Here is a 22,911-nt window from a genome sequence, read left to right as displayed (position 1 = left end):
CAACAAGCCAGACGGTGCCTAAGCTATCTAGTCAAACAAACATAAAACACTAGCAAAGCTATACACAGGCTATAAGCTACACGGTGCCTAAGCTAGCTAGTCAAACAAACATAGAACACTAGCAAAGCTATACACAGGCTATAAGCTACACGGTGCCTAAGCTAGCTAGTCAAACAAACATAGAACACTAGCAAAGCTATACACAGGCTATAAGCTACACGGTGCCTAAGCTAGCTAGTCAAACAAACATAGAACACTAGCAAAGCTATACACAGGCTATAAGCTACACGGTGCCTAAGCTAGCTAGTCAAACAAACATAGAACACTAGCAAAGCTATACACAGGCTATAAGCTACACGGTGCCTAAGCTAGCTAGTCAAACAAACATAGAACACTCACACAGAGCAAACACTGACACCGGGTACAGCACTCTATACTCCAGGACCTTTGCATGAGATTAGATGAGGTGAGTAGAGGTTAGATACAAAGGCCAAGGCTCTAGTCTTCAGGTGACTAATAAAGCCCATCAACACCAGAGCCACAGGTGCAGCAATCACCTTGCAACCAAACAGAGGCTTGACACTCAGAGCAGGCATCCCATAGAAAGTAACAGCGGGAGCCATCTTGGATACTGACAGAGACGAAGAGGCGGCAGCCATCTTGGAAGAGGCAAAGCCCACACAGGTGAGGTTCAGTAGGGCAATCAGCACACAGAGCCAGAGAGAACCTAAGACAGACACAGACACAGAGACAAGCAGGAGCCAGCACAGACACTGACTCCCAGAAACAGGGTAAGTCTGAAGGGTGGCACGGCCACCAACGGGACAGACATGATACATACGTTCAAATATTTGAAAGGTATTAATCTGCAAATGAACCTTTTCCGGAGATGGGAAGGCGGTAGAACTAGAGGATATGAATTGAGGTTGAAGAGGGGCAGACTCAGGACTAATATCAGGAAGTATTTTTTCATGGAGAGGGTGGTGGATATGTGGAATGCCCTCCCGCCGGAGGTGGTGGAGATGAAAACGGTAATGGAATTCAAACATGCGTGGGATAAACACAAAGGAATCCTGTTTAGAAAGCATGGTTCCACGGAATCTTAGCGGAGATTGGGTGGTGACGCCGGTAATTGGGAAACACAACGGGAGTTGGGCAGACTTCTAAGGTCTACGCCCTGATCGTGACTGAATAGATAGGGATGGGCTGGAGTGTAAATTTTAAGGGGCTTTGACGTTAGCTTGAGAACTTAGTACAAGAACAATACTGGGCAGACTTCTACGGTCTGTGCCCTGAGAAAGGCAAGGACAAATCAAACTCGGGTATACATATAAAGTATCACATACCATGTAAAATGAGTTTATATCATGTCCCCTACCTCAACGCAAGCGGCGTCCTCGGGCTGTGCAGGGTCCCGTCGACACGCACACTTGACTGGCACAGCCCTGAGCCATGTGTGTGTAGTTCTTCTCTGACTGTAGGCGCCTTGATTGCTTTGCTTCCATGCACCTGAGTCTGCTCTCTCTCTGCCTGGCTTCCCTTACTTCTCTCCTATTGGTCTTCTGGTTCCTCCTTCCCTGCTCTTGTCCTATGGCTGTGCTCCTTCTCCCTGCTGGTCTCTGCTAATGTCAGACGCCAGCACTTTATCAGCTGAGCTCTTCCTGGACTCCATGCTTCGGCTTCTACTTTGGTAGGTGTTACTTGCTCAGTAGTGTGCTTCTTCGCTACTTTGTCCCTCGTTGTTGACTTTGCCTGTACCTGGATTACTCTCTTGACCTGCTTCCTGCCTACTGACTTTGCCTGTACCTGGATTACTCTCTTGCCTGCTTCCTGCCTACTGACGTTGCCTATACCTGGATTACTCTCTTCACCTGCTGCCTGCCTACTGACTTACCTGTGCCTGGATTACTCTCTTGCCTGTTGTTTGCCTATTGACATTGCCTATCAGGGCCGCCGAGAGACTAGGCCGGGACAAGGGCGCCCCCCTTCGCTCCCCTTGCCGCTGCTGCCTCCGTCGCTCCCCCTGCCACTGCTGCCCCCTGTCGCTCCCCACACCGCTGCCACCCTCTGTCACTCCCCCTGCTGCTGCAGTCCCCGGTCTCACCTGCCTGCCTCCACAGCTCCGGGCCCCCTGCATTCGAAGCAGCAGTCGCAGATCTCCTCTCTTCTGGCCTTCCCTCCCTGTGTCCCACCCTTGTCTGATGTAACTTCCGGTTTCCGCGAGGGCGGGACACAGGGGGGGGGGGAGGGAAGGCTGCCGCTTCGAATGCAGGGGGCCCTGTTGCCTATACCTGGATTACTGCCCTGCCTGCTGCCTGCCTGTTATCATTGCCTGTTCCTGGATTACTCCCTTGCCTGCTGCCTGCCTATTGACTTTGCCTGTACCTGGATCACTCTCTTGCCTGCTGCTTGTCTGGTTGTTATGTTCACCACCCCGCTTCTTGCTCCGTCTCAACTTGAATGCTACTAACTGAGCACAAGCCTTTGTTTGCAGCCATGCAAATGTGTCTCTTGCTGCTTCCTTTACTGCGGTTAACCAACCTTTTCCGAGCCAGGTTTTTACAAGTCTCTATATGGTTTTAAAGACAACAGTGTACTGTTTTTTAATTTCTCTTTTTGATCTTGACCATCCAGCTCAAGCGTTCCACAGTGAGGAAACTGCTCCCTCAACCACTGTGGATTATGCAAATAGCCTCTCCTTTATGAATCTCAGCATTTTTCACATTAGTCCTTAGCAGTAAGGAAACTGTCCTTTCAGCCACCACTGCCAGTTTAGAAAAGAAAAACCCACAAAATAGCCTCTTCTCCAAGCCTTTTCCCTGCTGATGTTCAGCCTTGGGGACATTGGCTTCCACAGCACTCCACCCTCACCTGAAGCAGCAAACTTCACACATGTCACAACCACTCACACTGTGCGATCAGAGCAACCAAAAAAGAAAAAGAAAAAAACTCTCCAAGAAACTTGGCAGTTAAGAGGCTCCTTAGCTTGTTAAATCAGCTCCATTGAACAGGATCCAGAGCAGTAGGACTAGGGCCCTCTGTATCTATTTCCATATCCCACAAAAGTTCTTCTGTCTCTCTTTCTTCTCAGGGCAGGTCCTTGGCTACGGGGCACACCCCTCCCCGGTGGGACTCTAGCAGGGCTGGCTCCAGCAAGTATGTTATGCATCAGCCCACTCTCCCTCTAAGGTGTTCCCTGGCTGCCCTTCCCCATCCTTACCCCTCCACAGTGACACTGGCATGTCAGTAAACTTGACAACACAACACTTGTTGTGCCTGGTGTGGGGTTTTGAGCATCTTATACATGCTCAGAGCCCGACTGTCCCAACCCTACTACTACTATTTAGCATTTCTATAGTGCTACAAGGCATACGCAGCGCTGCACAAACATAGAAGACAGACAGTCCCTGCTCAAAGAGCTTACCTTGCCCCAGTTCTGGTGCAAAGTTTCCAGATTTTTTCCTTAATGACTACAGAATTGTTAATGATCTAATTACCATACATTTTAATGCAGTGTGCAGTTATGGTTTCCGCATCAGTTAAACCCATGCTGAAACCTACTACTACTACTACTATTTAGCATTTCTATAGCGCTACAAGGCGTACGCAGCGCTGCACAAACATAGAAGAAAGACAGTCCCTGCTCAAAGAGCTTACAATCTAATAGACAAAAAATAAAGTAAGCAAATCAAATTAATTAATGTGTACAGGAAGGAGGAGAGGAGGTTACAAGTGGTTACGAGTCAAAAGCAATGTTAAAGAGGTGGGCTTTCAGTCTAGATTTAAAGGTGGCCAAGGATGGGGCAAGACGTAGGGGCTCAGGAAGTTTATTCCAGGCGTAGGGTGCAGCGAGACAGAAGGCGCAAAGTCTACTACTATTGGAGATTCTAGATGGAATGTTGCTACTATTGAGATTCTGAGATTCTACATGGAATGTTGCTACTACTACTACTACTATTTAGCATTTCTATAGCGCTACAAGGCGTACGCAGCGCTGCACAAACATAGAAGAAAGACAGTCCCTGCTCAAAGAGCTTACCATGCTGAACACCATGGGAATAGGGAAGCAAAGGTAGGGGAGATTCGTCACATGTCAGAGAGAAGGGGAGATACTAGGTAGGAGAGGGCTTTAAGCTGTCCTGGGTCAAGGGGGAAGCAACAACTGAAAGTTCGCCTAGGGCAGTGTTCTTCATTGTAAGGCCCAGGGGCCAATAGTAGCCCCCATTGCCTTTCTTTATTTTCTTAAAATCTGCTACTTTTCCTCTATATCCAGGTTCAGGAAAGAAAAGAGAAAGTGGATAGGGAAAGAGCCGCATACTTGAAGACGTTTCTCAATAGAGAAAAGAGAATGCATTTGGAAATGCTCACAACTTTGAGGACACCCCCCCAATGAAGTTTCAAGGTGGGCTGGCTGGTGGGGATGGATGTCATTGGCACACGCTGGTCTGCAGTGTCATGGCCCTTCATGGGAAGATATTTGGTACCTGTCCTTCAGTTATTAGAGTCCAAAGTGGCCCCAGCTTAAAAATTAATGACGACCACTGACTTAGGGTGTTCTATATCCTTGGGCCAGCCCTGGGTACTCAAATCATAAGAACAGAAAATGAAAAAGGAGAGAAGTTGTAACTGACCATTTTTTCATGTTATTTAGTCTGGCCGTTGCAGTGAGAATCCTATTCTAGTGCTTCTTCCAGGCCTCTGCATTCCAACTTCTAGGTGTCACTTTTATGTGATGTCCTCAATGCCCTCCCCTTCTCCTTTCCAAGCTTTGGGTATGCTGCCTCCGTAACATCCCCAGCTGACTCAGAGAATGGAAAACCACACTTCTGGTCAGAACTGAGGACCTTCCACATGGTAGTCTGTGGCATAATCACTGAACAAGTGATTAATTATAGAATGGAGTATATAGATGAATGTGTACTATGGAAACTAACAGAAAGAGGCAAGTAACTTTTGCAGATATGCAAAGGCTAGGAGCATGATTATTTACCGTGTAGGGCAGAAAACATTGTATGCCATGTTTGCTTTTATACTGTACATTGCACATGTCAATGCAGGTGTGATGTATGAAACGGAGCAGCTTACAGTCACTCTATAGCAGGTGATTAGAGAGAGAGATCATCCTATGTGACCAGCCCAGTTACTGCCCTAACCTCAACCCTAGAAACATTCAAGATGGATCCTACCAATCCAGTGGCGTAGCCAGAAGGCAATTTTTGGGTGGGCCAACAGGTTGGATGGGTGGGCACTAGAGTTGCCAACTTTTTTGAAAGAGAAAAAACAGCAACCTGATGCACCCATGCTCTGTCCCTACCCCACTCCCCATAACTTCAATGAGGGTTTCAGTGCAGGCTTCAGTGGCTGCAGGCCAATTGAGAGCTAAGGGAAGTACATAACTAAAAAGATGTTTCACTCAATGTGGAAACTAAAAAGAATCAAACCATACTTTCCAAGGACTGTTTTCCGCAATCTGGTACAATCACTAGGACTCAGTCATCTGGACTACTGTAATTCACTTGCTGGTTGCAAAGAACAAATACGTAAAAAACTCCAGACTGCCCAGAACACGGCAGCCAGACTAATATTCGGCAAACCAAAATACGAAAGCGCAAAACCTTTACGTGAAAAACTACACTGGCTCCCACTTAAAGAACGGATCACATTCAAGCTCTGCACCCTAGTCCATAAAATCATCCATGGCGACGCCCCAGCTTACATGTCGGACCTAATAGACCTACCACCCAGGAACGCAAAGAAATCTTCTCGTACATTCCTCAATCTTCATCCCCCTAAGTGCAAAGGCCTGAAATACAAACTAATGCACTCATCTACCTTCTCCTACATGAGTACGCAGTTCTGGAACGCGTTGCCACGTCACCTGAAAACGGTCTATGAATTGACCAACTTCCGTAAAGCATTAAAAACTTCTCTCTTTGACAAGATATATCACAATCAGCAACACATGTAACTGTACAACCCTTAATACATCCAGCATTATCTTATAATGCCTTTTGCTCTTACACTATCATGTATTTCATCTTCATGTAACCCAAAACACTCTGTAAAGCCAAATGTATACTCGCTTCTATTTCAGTATCCATGACGAATTGTAAGCCACATTGAGCCTGCAAAGAAGTGGGATAATGTGGGATACAAATGTAACAAAATATATAAATAGACTGCACTATTCAGCCCCACTGAGCCATGGTCCTCCAACACATATATGGTATTGAAGCCAAACACATTTTGCATCCAGAGAACCTCCTGGCCCTCCACCAACAATGGTTACAGAGCACAGCAAGGACAATTCTCCATAAAACTCATCATACAAAGACATTTTGGTTTCTAGTGTAATCTCAATTACAGACATATTATAAATTAACTTTAAACAAATCTATAAAGCAAAAGTCACTCAGAACCTAGAGCAAACCTACCATGCCAAGACTAACTTCCAAAAACAAAGATCCTACCTATGAAAAAGAAGTGCCTTAAATATTATAGTAGGGCCCTAAAATACAAATACATTTATCAGGAAAGCTGAACAAGCCAAATTACTACAGAATGCTACATGGAAACTTCATGCTAACAGAATACCTCAGTCACACACACAAGACACAAATGCCAAATACAGAATAAGTGACCACAAACTCTAGAAATAGAAATTAAACGGAAACCCCAAGAAACTAGACCTTGCATGTAGTACAACACCAGAGAAACAAGAAAGAAAGGCATTTGCTCCTGTGCAAAATATAAAGATGGCACATGCCAGGGATGGTGTTAGGGGTTGGTTCCTTGGCCAGAGAAAGCCTGCATGCTGGAAGCTGAAGGCGCAGCCTGGTAATGGACTTTGGGGTCCTTTCCTAGATTTCTGTCCTGGACCCCAGCCATGTTTAACATCAACTTTGGCAAGATGTACATTCCAAATCCAACATATTATATTCACAACATTGAAAATAAAATAATTTTTATACCTTTTTGTTGTCTGGTCATTTTATTTCTCAAATCATATTGGTCCCAGTCTCTGGTTTCTGCTTCCCTCTGTCTTCTCTTAACTCACTTGCCAGGGTCTCCTATTTGACATTTCTTCTTTCTTCATGTCCATCATCCATCTCCCATCTCTGTTTTCCTATATTTCCTTGTCCAGTATCTCCCCTGTGTTCATATCCCCTCATCCATCATTATTCCTCTGTGCACCTATGCACCCCATGCCCAGCATATCCCTTCTGTGTTCCTATTCTCCCCCTTGACTGGTATCTCCCCCCCCCCCCCCCCGTGTCCATATACCCCCCTCTCCAGTGTCCAGCATTTTATCTCTATTCCATATCCCCGTCCCCCCCCTTGTCAGGCCCCTCTGTGCCCATGTGCCATCCCCATACAGCATCTCACATTTGTGTCCCTGTCCCCATGCTCTCACCTAATGCCCATCATCTCCCTTCTGTATCTGTATACTTCCCTATGTCCCCTTTCTCCCTCCTCCACACCAATGTGTCCCTCTCCTCTCTGATCCCACCCCAACCAGTTTCTTTTCCTCTCTTTCCTTCCCCTTATGCATCTGGCTCTTTCTCCCTGCACCTCTCCCCTTCCCTCCAATCGCCCCTCTGCAAATCCCAAACCTCTCCCCTTCCATCCAACCTCCCCTCTGCAAATCCCAAACCTCTCCCCTTCCCTCCAACCTCCCCTCTGCAAATCCAAAACCTCTCCCCTTCCTTCCAACCTCCCCTCTGCAAATCCTAAACCTCTCCCCTTCCCTCCAACCTCCCCTCTGCAAATCCAAAACCTCTCCCCTTCCTTCCAACCTCCCCTCTGCAAATCCAAAACCTCTCCCCTTCCCTTCAACCTCCCCTCTGCAAATCCAAAGCCTCTATCCCTTCCCTCCAACCCTCTGCCCCTGGCAAGTCCAGCACCCTTCTGTTCCCTTCAGGCCCCTCCCCTCCCAGCCTCCCCTTACTGGGCCAGCACCCCACTGACTTCCTCCTCACCCTCTCCCACCCCTGCCGCAGTGCTTCTTTTAATGCTGTCGGCGCTGCTGTTGCACCTCACAGTCTTCCACCCCCGCGGCGGTGCTTACACTTTGCTATGGCGCTGCCTGACATCAACGCTACAGATATGGCACCGACGTCAGACGTCCTGCTCCGGGACCTTCCGCGTCCCGCCTCCGTAAACAGGAAGTTACATCAGCGCGGCAGAGGGAAGGCCCTGGAGCAGGACGTCGGACGTCGGTGCCGCATCTGTAGCATTGCTGTCAGGCAGCGCCATTAGCAAAGTGTAAGCGCCACCGTGGGGGTGGGAGACTGTGCAACAGCAGCGCTGACAGCATTAAATGAAGCGCTGCGCCAGGGGTGGGAGAGGGTAAGGATCTGCTTCTGGGTGGGCGGGCCTGAGGCTAAACTGGGTGGGCCTGGGCCCACCCAGGCCCACCCGTAGCTACGCCCCTAATCTAAACCACACTTCAAGATGTCAGTACATAAACTGTGAGAGAAGGAGAGGAAAGGATGGGAATGCCACCTAAGTGGATGGAAGCTGACTATGTAGATGTTCAACATTTTATACTTGCTGCCCTGTGGCTCAGGTATTGCTTTGGAAAAAAAAGCTGGATGCATCTTGCCGTGTACAGCGTGCTTAAGAAGAGGAATGTCTTTGTGTAAGTTGGTCCTTAGTCCATTCCTTTAATCTGCACAATTCTCTCTCAGATAGCAAGTACTAATGGAGTTTGCAGACCCCTGGGTACTGCAAGCTGATTTTCAAAGGGCCTCTTCACTTCACAAGCGCTAAGTATGTGAGTTAAACAATGCATTAAAACTGAACCTGCCAACTGCCCTGCTAAACACTCAGGGCCCGATATTCGCATTTTGCTGATCGCCTCCAGTATTAAACCCGGAAATTCAATGCCGGGCTGTGTCTGAGCACTGGCATTGAATTTCCAGGTTTTTTTTAGAGCTGGCTAACATGTAGCCGGTTAAGTGATAGGAGACTTAAGTGGTCTTATTTATGCAGTTAGCCTGGCCAGTTAAGTGCTGAACATCGGCACTTAACTGGTCAAGTGTCGACTCCACCCCTGGAACACTCCCAAAATAGTCTGTTTGAGTTGGTCGCTAGCCGGTTATTTTCAACTGTGCTAACCGGTTAAATACCGCTGAAAATGACCAGTTAACCCTGAACAGGAGGTTTAATTGGCCAGGAGCTGTTTCTGGCAGTGTAAATCACATTGAATATTGACCCCCTAATGTAGCAATTCCTATTAGGGGTACATAAGTACATAAGTAATGCCATACTGGGAAAAGACCAAGGGTCCATCGAGCCCAGCATCCTGTCCACGACAGCGGCCAATCCAGGCCAAGGGCACCTGGCAAGCTTCCCAAACGTACAAACATTCTATACATGTTATTCCTGGAATTGTGGATTTTTCCGAAGTCCATTTAGTAGCGGTTTATGGACTTGTCCTTTAGGAAACCGTCCAACCCCTTTTTAAACTTTGCTAAGCTAACCGCCTTCACTACTTTCTCCGGCAACGAATTCCAGAGTTTAATTATACGTTGGGTGAAGAAAAAAATTCTCCGATTTGTTTTAAATTTACTACACTGTAGTTTCATCGCATGCCCCCTAGTCCTAGCATTTTTGGAAAGCGTGAACAGACGCTTCACATCCACCTGTTCCACTCCACTCATTATTTTATATACCTCTATCATGTCTCCCCTTAGCCGTCTCTTCTCCAAGCTGAATAGCCCTAACCTCCTTAATCTTTCTTCATAGGGAAGTCGTCCCATCCCCGCTATCATTTTAGTCACCCTTCACTGCACCTTTTCCAATTCTACTATATCTTTCTTGAGATGCGGCGACCAGAATTGAACACAATACTCAAGGTGCGGTCGCACCATGGAGCGATACAACGGCATTATAACATCCTCACACCTGTTTTCCATACCTTTCCTAATAATACCCAACATTCTATTCGCTTTCCTAGCCGCAGCAGCACACTGAGCTGAAGGTTTCAGTGTATTATCGATGATGACACCCAGATCCCTTTCTTGGTCCGTAACTTCTAATGTGGAACCTTGCATGACGTAGCTATAATTCGGGTTCTTTTTCCCCACATGCATCACCTTGCACTTGCTCACATTAAACGTCATCTGCCATTTAGCTGCCCAGTCTCCCAGTCTCGTAAGGTCCTCTTGTAATTTTTCACAATCCTGTCGCGAGTTAACGACTTTGAATAACTTTGTGTCATCAGCAAATTTAATTACCTCGCTAGTTACTCCCATCTCTAAAATCATTTATAAATATATTAAAAAGCAGCGGTCCTAGCACAGACCCCTGAGGAACCCCACTAACTACCCTTCTCCATTGTGAATACTGCCCATTTAACCCCACTCTCTGTTTCCTATCCTTCAACCAGTTTTTAATCCACAATAGGACATTTCCTCCTATCCCATGACCCTCCAATTTCCTCTGTAGTCTTTCATGAGGTACCTTGTCAAACGCCTTTTGAAAATCCAGATACACAATTTCAACTGGTTCCCCTTTGTCCACATGTTTGTTTACTCCTTCAAAGAATTGAAGTAAATTGGTAATGGAATAGGTGAGGGATGGGTGTGACTCATTCTTGCACTTAAATGCAGAACTAGGAACTGGGCATCATTGGGTAATGTAACAGATAACAAGAATACTGTTATCTACATCTCCAGAAGTATAGATAAGATAACTGCATTGTGCATAGATTGGCCATTAATGGGCTGTAGCAATCACTACCCTATATTAACTGCACAGCTGCCTTACCCAACATGTTTGCAATGGTCCCAAAGGTTAATGCAGAGGTTTTGCACCTAACATGCCTTAATTTTGGCATCAATACACACAGGGCCAGCCCAAGGCAAGATGCCGCCTGAGGCGGAGCTAGGATGTCGCCGCTGCCTGAGATGGAGCTAGGATGCCCCCCCCCCCCCCCCCCAGATGAGATGCCACCTCCCCGGGCCAAGATGCTGTTCCCCTTCCTACCTGCCGTGCCACCGGCATCTGGCATCTCCCCTTCGCGGTGTTACCCGGCAGCGATTCTCATAGCTGCCCTGCCACCAGCACCCGCCTCTTCCTTTTTCTGCGGCTGCCTGAGCCTCTGAGAAAACAGGAAGTTACATCAGAGAGGCCTTCAAATTACTTCCCATGTGAAGCTGCAACATTGTTGATCAGTGTGTGTCAATGGCATCCATTCCTTTCAGCCCGCTCTTCAAACTTTTCATTAGGGGGTTTCCTCAAGGAGGAAGGCATTTCCAAATTCATTCTCTTCTTCTATTGAGAAATGCCTTGCCCTTCAAGCATACAGCTCCACTTCTCCCTTGCTATCAGGGTTGCCAGGTGGAAAAATTTTTTCCCACCCAAACGAGCCCAAATCCAGCCCAAAACCCGCCCAAAGTCAAACCCCGCCCCTGACACCCCCACCCCGCGTCATCACCCCCGCCGTCATCAACCCCGCCCCCGCCGTCATCGGCCCTGCCTCCCCGTCATCGGCCCCGCCCAAAACGTCACTAACCACGCCCCCCGCAGCCGAAAAAACCGCTTTAAAAACTGCCCAAAAGACCCAAAAGAAGCCCAAAAAACCGCAACCCGCCGCGGGCAAAAATTTCCCGCGGCGGGTTGCGGAAAACCGCCCACCTGGCAACACTGCTTGCTATCACAAGCTTGGGTAGAGAGGCTAAGAGTAGAAAAAATAAAACCCCCAATAATCAGCCAGAATGATGCTGGCGGCTGCCCCCGAGATCTCCAGGGCTGCCATTGGCTCCCAGGCCTTGCATTGAAGAACACTGCATTAAGGAATCCACTGTGCTTATTCCACCTTTACAATTGATTCATAACTCGATAAACTGCCAAATAATAAATACAGTAGGATAGAAAAGAAAGCAGATTGAAAATAAGAGAAATAACAGGATGCACTGGGTAGGGCAGGCCCAGAGGCAGGAAGGAGAAGACATTCCGCCTTCCTCATACAAAAGGTATGTGGAGAGCTGGGGGGGGGGGGGGGGAGGGGAATTCCACTAGACCACCAGGGCCAGTGGCGACCAGGGGGTCGAGTTGGTAACCCGCTGGACCACCAGCAAGTTTTAAGGTTAGGGGTGGGAGGGGTCCACTGGCCCACCAGAGATTTTTTTAAGTTGGGGAGGGGTTGACTGGACCACAGGGGATATTTTTAGGGTTTTGGGGGAGGAAAGTAAGAAGGTATCCACCGGATCACTGGGGTTTTTTGTTTTTTTTTTATATTGGGGGAGGCTCGGGGGGTCCACTGGACCATCAGGGATTTTTTTTAGGTTGGGAGAAGCTTGGGCAAGGGTTTGGTAGTAAGGGGTTGCGGTGTGCAGCCGCAATGACTTTCCTGTCAGTGCCTGAGCCAATTAGTGCTCAGACACTGACAGGAAAGTTAGCACAGGATCCTATCAACAGCTCAGAGCTGTCGGTAATTTCTAGCTGTTAGGGCAGGGAGCTTTTGTGAGCTGGTTTTCTGAGCACTGGAGGGAATTAATAATGAGCTTGTTTTAATACTAGCGAGTTCATTAGCATAGGACTTTTGGTCACTGCTTCCATGCATGCTAAAGCAGTGGCCAAAAGCCTCTGGGCATTTCCCACAAAATAATGTTTAATTTAGACTGGCTAAAAGCAGTCTAAATGAAACATTGCAAGCCTTGCTTTGAGCGTCAGACCCTGCTACTAAGAGAAGAAAAAAAAAATAAAAGCAACAGATTTCCCAGTAATATAAAATTAGAATTTTAAATAAACCCTTTCTGACTGTAGTGCCACCATCTTCTAAAATGGTACAGCCTGACCTCTAGTGGTGCATTGGAAGAATTGCCTTATTTGGTAGATTGACGCCTAGTGGTCAGTGGAGGAGTAGCCTGATGGTTAATGCCACTGCAGGGCTGAGGACCAAGGGAACAAAATTTGATTCCTTCTGCAGCTCCTTGTGACCCTGTGAACGTCATTTAATCTTTTAGTGCCCCAGGTACAAAACAACAACAACAACAAAACTTAGATTGTGAGCCCACTAGGGACAAAGTACTGTAAACTGCTTTGTTTATACCAGAGAAGGCAGTATATTAAATGTATGACCCATACTACCGTTTTTCAATATGGCGGCAGTGAGAGAGGGAAGCTGTTGGATGCCTCCCTGGACCAGGTAAGTATAAATATTGTGTTGTTTTAGACTATTTTTATTCTCTGCTTGCCAATATTTCCCCAGCAGTAATTTTTTTTGTTTTTACAAATAAATATTGCTTTGCTTTTTAACACGATAATTTCTTTATGTATATTTCCCTCAGCATAGTACATAAGTACATATAGGGCAGCCGAGAGAGGGGGTGGGGGGGGGGGGGGAACAAAATTCCCCAGGCCTGGCCTCCAGGGAGGAGCCCATCACCCGCAAGCTTCTTTCAGGTCTGTCTCTCTCCTGCTCCTGCATGCCAGCTGGGACCCAGATGATTGCATTAACGTGATAACCTGGCTGAAATTTTCCCTCCCGTACGCATAGGACATAATTTTAGACTCTGCCCTTAACTATTAGATTGTAAGCTCTTTGAGCAGGGACTGTCTTTCTTCTATGTTTGTGCAGCGCTGCGTATGCCTTGTAGCGCTATAGAAATGCTAAATAGTAGTAGTAGTAGTAGTAACTGACACTAAACATCCTAGGATCGAAATTCAAAGTGATTTAATTGGCCAGAAACGGCTCCTGACCGGTTAAATCACTTGTTCGGTGATAGGCACTACCTGGGCATTTTCAGTGGCACTATCTTAAAACCAGCTATTTTGATATTCAGCACATCATCAGTCCGATCTTTATGCGGTGCCCCATAGCTGGTTAAATACTGAATATCACACTGCCGGGAGGCAGCTGCGCAAAACCCGGAAATTCACACACCCCCGGTCCCCTGCATTGATTCCTCTATACCACTAAAGACACGAAAAGGAACTTATTTTGCGAGTACAACTAAGAATTAAGGGAAAGAAGTTGCTTTCTTTATTGAACAGAACCCTTGTCATTAATCAAAAGCTTGGAATTCTCCCTTCAGCCAAGTACAGGAAAACGAAACCAAGTCTGTAGAGAAAAAAACCGGATTGCACAAAAGCCTGGCCAGTGGGCTGTTTTTTTTTACTGAGATTGTCAGGCGGCAGGCCTCCAGCTGTTCTGCCTTGCCTTGCCTCCCACCCCTCCCCTTCTGCAGTAAGTCCATTTCCCCTGTTTCAGCAAAAAAAAAACCAAAAAAACTTCTGACATCAGCACCAAACTACTTTGGGAAATTCTGTCTCCTTTCCCTGGAATTTCCCCATCATCACTCCCAGCTTAGGATAAATTGAGGAGGGAAGGAATGGGAGATCAGTCAGGAAGGAGACGGAAAAAGAGTTTGAACAACTCCTGACTTGACTTCTGCTCCAGAAGTTCATCCCGAACAACATGAAGCTCTGTCAGATTGCTTGCTGCGTTCTTCTCCTCACTTCCTTCTCTCAGGTTCTCTCAGCTCCTGGTGAGTTCTGGTACCTTCTTTCTGCAAGCTGAAACGTGGGACAAATGGGAGGCAGCCCGGGTTTTACTTTCAATGGAAGTAATTGAGCCAGCCGGGTTTTACTTCCATTGCTTTCAAAGCAATGGAAGTAAAACCCGGCTGGCTCAATCCGTCCTCCTTTTTCTGGAGCCATATGGTAACCCATCAGGCAGGGATCTGAGATGCTTTGGCCAAGAAGCAGACCACCAAATACACACGAAGCAATGGTAGAAGCGGACCCTTTAATGCACAACATGGCCCTTTTTGCCTATAAGGCTGCATCAGCAGGGTTGCCAGGTGGAAAATTTTTTTCCCACCCAATCCAGCCTAAAAACAGCCCAAAACCCGCCCAAACTCAAACCCCGCCCCTGACACCCCCACCCACGCGTCATCACCCCCGCCCCTGCCGTCATCGGCCCCGCCTCCCCCGTCACCGGCCCCGCCTCCCCCGTCATCAGCCCCGCCTAGAACGTCACTAACCCCGCCCCCCGCGGCCGAAAAAACTGCCCAAAAGAAAAAAAAGAAGCCCAAAAAACCACAACCCGCCGCGGGCAAAACTTTCCTGCGGCGGGTCGCGGAAAACCTCCCAATTGGGCGGTAAAACCGCCCACCTGGCAACACTGTGCATCAGGGGCAGTTGGAGGGGGGGGGGGGGGGGAGGAAAAATATGTGTTTTCTTCTAGCAAAACATGAAAAGGCAAAGAGCCTGTAGTTGTGCACAAGGATTCTCCCGACAGAGCACCCACTTTTACCATTGGTGCTCTGCTGCTGTCGTTCCTAACTAAATGTTGGGGACAGGGATGCAGATCTCCACCGCCCCCCCCCCCCCCCCCCCCAACTAGCCCTGCATTTCTGGAAATGAAAAACCAGTGATGCATAGAAAGGAGTGACATTGTTCCCAAGCCGAGAGGCAAACTGAATTGTGTCACTAAAAACCTGGTCTACAATATTGGCACAGAAATCCTGCTTTCTTATCGCCCACCTGCGTATTCTGTTTACCTTACAATCACGTTAATCTCATACCGGTGGATCCTGAATGAAATATTTTCTTAATTAAAATGGTATTTTGTTTGCTATATGTTAAATTCAGAATTCCTTGTGCAGATCCGTCCTCATCGGCTTGAAGGCATGGAAATAAAGATTAACAGGGTGGCACAAGTGGAAGGCAATTTTATACCAGGCTGGCTCAGTGGGGAAAGGGGATGGAATTTGATATTCCGCTTTTCTGTGGTTACAAATAAAGTGGTTTAGATATTATATACAGGTACTTATTTTGTACCTGGGGCATTAGAGGGTTAAGTGATTTGCCCAGGGCCACAAGGAGCTGAAGTGGGAATTGAACCTGGTTCTCAGGCCACTGCACTAACCATTAGGCCACTCCTCCACTCTAGGGATCTATTGTAAACCTATTCTATAGAGAAACTTTTTCTGTCTTCATATAATACCTGCAGAAAAGCTGCTGAAATCAGAGTTTAAAAAAAACCAGCCACCTATAAACTCAGGAAAAATGTCAGGAAGTATTTTTTCACGGAGAGGGTGGTGGATAGTTGGAATGCCCTCCTGCAGGAGGTGGTGGAGATGAAAACGGTAACGGGATTCAAAAATGCGTGGGATAAACACAAAGGAATCCTGTTCAGAAGGAATGGATCCACAGAAGCTTAGCGGAGATTGGGTGGGTGGTAACTCCGGTAATTGGGAAGCCAAGCCAGTGCTGGGCAGACTTCTACGGTCTAAGCCCTAAAAATGGCAAGGACAAATCAAGGTCGGGTATATATATTATCACATATAACGAGTTTATCTTGTTGGGCAGACTGGATGGACCGTACAGGTCTTTATCTGCTGTCATCTACTATGTTAACCATATAAGATAAAACCACATAAATTGAGCTGCATAAAAAGCAGTCCTATCTTATGTGGTTAAGGACTGAATATTGCACTTAACCACATACATTTTAGTGGCCAGTCTATAACTGGATATTTATTGCTGGTGCCTGAACATGGCTCAGCGTTGAATTTCTGGGAATACAGCCGGTGGCAAACATAAAAGTGCTGCCCACTGCTGGCTGAATATTGGCCCGAGTGTGTACTTGTATCCATGGGGTAATTTTATGAAGAGAAACCCCCTTTATAAAATGACACCCCGTCTTCTTTCAGCTCTGTCATCGACAGCAAAAGCTATTGAAGATAGGAGTGGTGAGGCAGCCGCGTTAATCCACTTTTAAAAGGTAATAAATAAAACATAGAAAAGAAAATTATACCTTTATTGGACTAACTTAATACATCTTTTGATTAGCTTTTGAAGGTAAACCTTCTTCAGATCAGAAATAAAGCAAATGTTGGTAAATATCAATATATATAAGTGAAAGACAAAAGAATTCCAATGACAGTCTCACAGGAAGAGGGTGGGGTGGGTTAGGTGAGAAATATGGAAGCTGGGTGGATGAGAGACAGGGAGAAATGGATGGTAAATAAGATGGTGACAAAGCAGTAGAATTTATAGTTTACTAGTAAAAAACGCCCGTTTCGTAAACAAATGAAACGGGCACTAGCAAGGCTATAGAGAGAGAGTGTGTATATGTATGTGTGTCTGTGTGTGTGTGACACAGAGAAAGTGTGTGTGTGTGACTCTGTGTGAAAGAGAGTGTGCACAGGTAGGGTGTAAATGAAGAGACAGCAGTGAAATTTTACATAGGACAGCTGCACCATTTGAGGCGTGTTTGTGTGTCTGTGTGAGAGAGTGTGTACATGTGTGTGGGTGCGTGTGTGTGTGAGATAGAGACAGAGTAAGTGTGTGTGTGTGCGTCTGTGTGAAAGAGAGTGTGAAAGGGTAGGATCAAAATGAAGAGACAGCATTATAATTGTACATAGCACAGCACAAACATTTAAGGCAGTTCTTGCCTTATCTCCCCTGCCGCCCCCTCCATACCCAACGATTCGTTCCTTGTCTTCCATCCCCTCTGTGTCCCGTGTGTATGTGTGTGTGTGAGAGAGAGAGAGGTGCTAGCAGTCCCTGTGATAGTGGCAGGTCAGTTGCTCATTATAGCCAGTTAAGAGTGAGAGTGTGTGTGTATGTGCTGGTTTTTTTCCTTCCCTCCTATGCCCTCCGTGTCCGTTGTTTGTGTGGAGAGCAGAGACCTATATGGTCCTTTTAGCTTTGCTGTTGACGTCGCGTAGCAACTGTGTGCTGCTGGTTTTCATTGTTCCGCGATGTGTCTTATGTCACGTTCCGTTGCTTAGTAACGGGTTCGCGATGCGATTGGTTGAGTGTCATTGGTCCGCCCTCGACGTCATGACGTTTGATGCGGGGGCGGGGCCAACACTCACGGGCAAATTCCTGGTTTCACCACCATGCATTTAGAACGTTGGGACTTGTGGAGGCTTCAGAACGTTGGAGGTGCGTTTTATATAGAGAGATAATGGGCTACAAAACCCAGGTCTTTGTTAAGCTCTGTCTGAGTTTTCTAGACCATTATAAACCATGAAATTCTACTGCTTTGTCACCCTCTTATCACCATCCATCTCTCCCTGTCTCTCACCCCCTGTTTCTCACCTAACCCACCCCACCCTCTTCCTGTGAGACTGTCATTGGAATGCTTTGTCTTTCACTTATATATACTGTTATTTATCAACATTTGCTTATTTCCGATCTGATGAAGAAGGGTTACCTTCAAAAGCTAATAAAAAAAAATATATTAAGTTAGTCCAATAAAAAAGGTGTCATCTTATTTTCTTTTCTATGTTTTGGTTTATTTCTGTTGATTACCTTGAAGATAGAAGGAATCCACCTTCCCTCAGCTGTGCTTCATAAAACCAATGAGCCATTCAGAGGTTGATTCAATAAAGGGGCTCCAATGTTTAGATCTGTATCTGCAGCCTATTCTCTAAAGAAAAGTAGATGTAGGTGTCTAGTTTCCTTTATAAAATGCTAATGTAACTATGAATGAAGTTTAGGCGTGAGCACTTTACACCAGCCAAGAGCTAGACTAAATATACATGTGTGATTATGTGCCCTGCTCATGCTTTGCCCCAACTCTGCCCAAGTTTAAGGTCACCTGCAAAATACAGCACTCAGAGACTGGCGTGTAGCCGGATTATGGTCATTTATGCAGGTTTACATCAACATATGAGGTGTGTGTGACTTGAATACCAACAGCTACCCAACTTCCCTTAGAATTAACCCTTCAGTGTCTATCTTTTTAATCTCTTCCAGTGGGAGCCGACATCCCCGCATCCTGCTGCTTCAGTTATACCTCACGACGGATCCCACAAAGCCACGTTAAGGCTTATTTCTCCACAAACAGCTTGTGCTCCCAGGCAGCCATCATGTAAGTTCACAAATGTTTACTTCTAGAACACTAGCGGATGTATACGTGACTGTTCACATATACATAAGCAACACTCACTACCCCACGGAACTTATAGTTTAGTCAAGCTAGCCAAGAAAAATAACTTTCAGTAAATTTGGTACATTTTAGTACAGTAGGTAAGGTTAAAATCTGAAAGTCAATAAGTAATACGTTAGAAGTCTGGATAGCACTTGAATGGTTGGGGGTGAGGTTGTGCACATGGAAGAGCATCTTTTTGTGTTTCTACTGCCCGATATTCAAGAGGGTTTGACCAGACAGAAGAGGCTCCTGCCCGGTTAAACCCCACTGACTAGAGTTACCATATTTTGTCCCCCCAAAAGGAGGGCACATGCCCCACCCCCTTTCACACCCTCGCTCCGCCCCTGTCACATTTTCTCCTCCCCCCTGTCACACACCCCGTCACCCCCTCCCCTTACCTTACTACTGCCCTGGTGGTCTAGTGACCTCTTTGGGGCAGGAAAGAGCCCGATTCAAAATGGCCGCCGAAAGTTGAAGTCTCGCGAGGTCACTTCAACTCTCGGCGGCCATTTTGAATCGTCGCCGAGATCAGCAACAGGAAGGATGCATGCAGGGCAGCGCTCCGGGAAGGAAAGAGGGGGCTCTTTCCTGCCCTGAAGGCGGAAGAGGTCACTAGACCACCAGGGCACTAGTAAGGGAAGGGGAGGCTAGCAATCTGCCCATTTGTCCGGATTTCTGGACAAACGGGCAGATTGGCAAAACCCGCCCAGTTGCCAGGACATGTCCTCAAAAAGAGGACATGTCCGGGATATGGTAACCCTACCACTGACAGACCCAGCATACAATGTTCTGCAGTACTTAACTGGTTAGTATCACAGAATATCACCACTAATTGGCCATCTCCTAATTGGTTAGATTAGGGGCAGGCTAGGGGCAGAGTATGGGCAGAATGCCTACCTAGCCGATAGAAGCCATTTTCACTCTGCTAACCGGCTAAGTAACTGTATAAAGTTAGGACAGCACAAAGGCTAAAGTTAACCGAGCACCAGTCTGAATATTGCCTGATGCCCGGTTTACATCAATATTCAATGCCAGGAGCTGAGCATGCTTCAACATTTAATATGTGGGGTCAATAAGAGACTCATATGCTGCTTACAACTGCGGGCTGAATATCAGGGGGCTAGTTTATACTTTAAGCCACTTAAATCTTGCTGTGCAGGCCGGCTGCCAATATTCTGCAGCACTTAACTGGGCAGTATGCTAAATATCGGCTCTGACCGGCCATTTTGGAAGTAGGCCGGAGAGGGGCATTCTGGAGGAAGAGTTGGGGAGCAGTCGGCAGTTATGTAGCTGCTTGATTATTAATGGTTTCCAGGACTGGCAATTTCTGGTGAAGAGTTCCCAATTAGGTCAATTTCATGGAGGATAGATTGCATTTAAGTTTCATCCCTAAAGATAATCTTGTGGTACTACTGCTGGGGCCATGCACAAGATTATTGCTACAGGTTGTGGCAGGACCTTTAGAGCAGGAGGAGGTGGGGATCACTCCAGCTCCCATTAGGCACCAGGACCCTAAATAAGATCAGGGATGGGGATTGGGGGGCGGGTGATGTAAGAGGGATGGTTCTTTGTTGCTGGGGTCATCTTCTTTTCATGGGTGGGGATGGGGGTGGGTTTAAGAATGAGCCTGGAGGATCAGGTGCATTCAGGGGGGAAGTCAGAATGCTAGCAAGAGCTAGGGGGCAATCAGTGCCATAGGAGGGCCAGACTTAGTTTCATATCTGCTTCTTACAGCAGGCACTTATGCATTCCTGAGGCCATGTAAAGGTCAACGTCTAGTCTTTTTGGATCTACATGGATTGCCTGTGTGAGATGGGGAATCTATGTAGATGTGTAAGGCTTGTCCAAACCATTCCCTCTCCCTGCCCATACCATTCTTCTAGGTGAGACTCACCATGTGTAAATAGCCCTCTTTGTAAAATGGCTGTTATATGTACATACTGATTTACACATCTAAAGGCTGCTATTTTTACATGTGGGGATGCTTCTAAACTAAGGGCCTTAACAACTCACTACTTGCAGTAGTCAGAGTATTTATATATATATATATTTAATAATCTTTGGAAGTACTTTGAGAGCATTGCTAAAGGTTGTGGCAGCCATTTTGAGAGGCAAGCCACGTCGGTCAAAAGTGAATGGGCATCCCTCCTGCCTGTTTCCCACTAGACCACTAGGAATTGGGCAGGTAGGCTTGCCATGATCCTGGGGGAGGGGGGGGGGGGTCTTAATGTTTGGGAGGAGGAAGGGAGGGAGGACTGGAGGTGGGATTCAGGAGATCTTGGAATTGGGAGGGGGAATTGGCACGCTTCATACCAGGATCCAAAAGTTATGCTGGTGCTGGCTGATATTCACTGCCAGCACCCGCATAGCTAGATGACCAGAGTTAGGGCTGCTATTAATGTCGTCCTGTTTGGTTGTTTAGCTAGGCTAGCACCAGCACTGAATATTGCCAGCACCCACATAGCTGCCGGCTGCTCTCCAATTCTGCCTCCAGAATGCCCCTCTACGGCCTACATCCAAAATGGCCGGTCAGAGCCGATATTTAGCATACTGCCCAGTTAAGTGCTGAAGAATATTGGCAGCCAGCTTGAACAGCAAGATTTAAGCGGCTAAAGTGGTATTAAATATTGAGTGGTCACATGTCTGGATTGACGCTCATGGTGAGTCAAATATTCAGATATATTTGCTATGTCTCTTCTCACAAAAGCTTCCAAAGTTGTACTTGAGGTAACAAAGAGTGAAGCAATTTGCTCAAGTTCAGAAGGGGAATTTGTGGGAGAAGGCTCACGGCATCTATTCGTGTTGTTATTTCACAGATTTGTTACCAGAAAAGGCCGTGAAGTCTGCGCCAATCCTGAGGAGACCTGGGTTCAAAGTTACATAAACGGCTTGAAACCAAAATGAAGGAGCTATTGAAAGACTGTTAGAATCGGATTTGCACAGAATTCAGCATGTCACGTCCGGTAATAATGTTATGTGACATCACTCTCTGCATAAGCAAGAGACACAATTGCATTATTTATCGAATTTTCTACTGCTCCCATTAATTTTGTCTTGTAAAGGATCTTAGTACAGATGTATGCTGTACTAATGATGATATTTGAAGGGGCCAAAAAGACATCTATTTGATTAAGGTGACGTGACTTATGTGCCTTTACAAAAATAAGCTCGTACAATGACTCCAACTAGTGCACAAATTTGCACAAGCTCCCAAGCAGGAATAAATGAGTGTGTGTGCTCTGCGTGTGGAGACATTGCACCCCAGTTCCACCCAAACTATGGAACACCTCCGCACAGATCGCATGAAAGAGGCACCATCTTGCAATGCGCTTCTTTTTACATATGTAACCCATGCACAAATCTCTATCAGCTGTTTTCTGTATGTAAAATATGCTTTACAAACAGAAAATGCTTTACAAAATTACTACCATAATGTCTGCTCAGGGGCGTAGCCAGATGGCCAATTGTGGGTGGGCCTGAGCCTAAGGTGGGTGGGCATGGAATTCATCCCCCCCCCCCCCCCCCCCCCGCCCAAAAACCCCAAATATTAAATACTTGAGCTGGCGGGGATTCCCAAACTTTGGCAACTGAAGATTTCCTCCTCCTCAAGCAGCCAACACTCTTCCAAATGTCAGCCAGCAGCACTTGCTTCAAATTGATGCCTGCTGCTGGCAGGCCGTGAATGCTCAGTGCTTTTGCTTGTGCGAAAACTGAGCGTGTGCAGAAGGGCCAGTCTCAGCCTCAGTTCAAGGCAAGCGCTGCTCACCGACATTTGGAAGAGGGGACTGCCCAAGGACAGAAAATCTTCAGCGGGCAAGGTTTGGGGATCCCCACCAGCCACAGCAAGAGTGTCACAATTTTGGGTGGGCCCGAGTCCAAAATGGGTGGGCCCTGGCCCACCTGTGGCTAGGCCACTGTGTCTGCTATTGGTCAGTGGACAGAAATAGAATATTTTATTTTTCATCAGAGACTAATATAGAAAAATGTTTCCTAACTGGATACTCTGCTTC

General features: G+C 46.8%; 1 protein-coding gene across 1 annotated transcript; it reads left to right on the top strand.

Annotated features, from left to right (window-relative positions):
• The first annotated feature begins 14,375 nt into the window (after positions 1 to 14,375).
• On the top strand, positions 14,376 to 22,280 carry LOC115456577 (C-C motif chemokine 4-like). Its single transcript, XM_030185752.1, has 3 exons — positions 14,376 to 14,498; positions 18,727 to 18,841; positions 21,718 to 22,280. The coding sequence occupies exons 1-3, from the start codon at positions 14,429 to 14,431 to the stop codon at positions 21,803 to 21,805; spliced, it is 273 nt and encodes a 90-aa protein (XP_030041612.1). The 5' UTR covers positions 14,376 to 14,428; the 3' UTR covers positions 21,806 to 22,280.
• The last annotated feature ends 631 nt before the right edge of the window (positions 22,281 to 22,911 follow it).

Source organism: Microcaecilia unicolor, chromosome 13 (genome assembly GCF_901765095.1).
Source record: "Microcaecilia unicolor chromosome 13, aMicUni1.1, whole genome shotgun sequence".
In the NCBI taxonomy this organism is placed as follows: Eukaryota; Metazoa; Chordata; class Amphibia; order Gymnophiona; family Siphonopidae; genus Microcaecilia; species Microcaecilia unicolor.
Note: the sequence above shows the minus strand (reverse complement) of the source record. Positions and strands in the feature narration are given on the sequence as shown.

Excerpts from the sequence above, each read along its gene's own strand:
- LOC115456577 (XM_030185752.1), top strand. The coding sequence starts at position 14,429 with ATGAAGCTCTGTCAGATTGCTTGCTGCGTTCTTCTCCTCACTTCCTTC. Across the intron at positions 14,499-18,726 it reads TCAGGTTCTCTCAGCTCCTG|TGGGAGCCGACATCCCCGCA; the intron begins GTGAGTTCTGGT and ends AATCTCTTCCAG. Across the intron at positions 18,842-21,717 it reads TGCTCCCAGGCAGCCATCAT|ATTTGTTACCAGAAAAGGCC; the intron begins GTAAGTTCACAA and ends GTTATTTCACAG.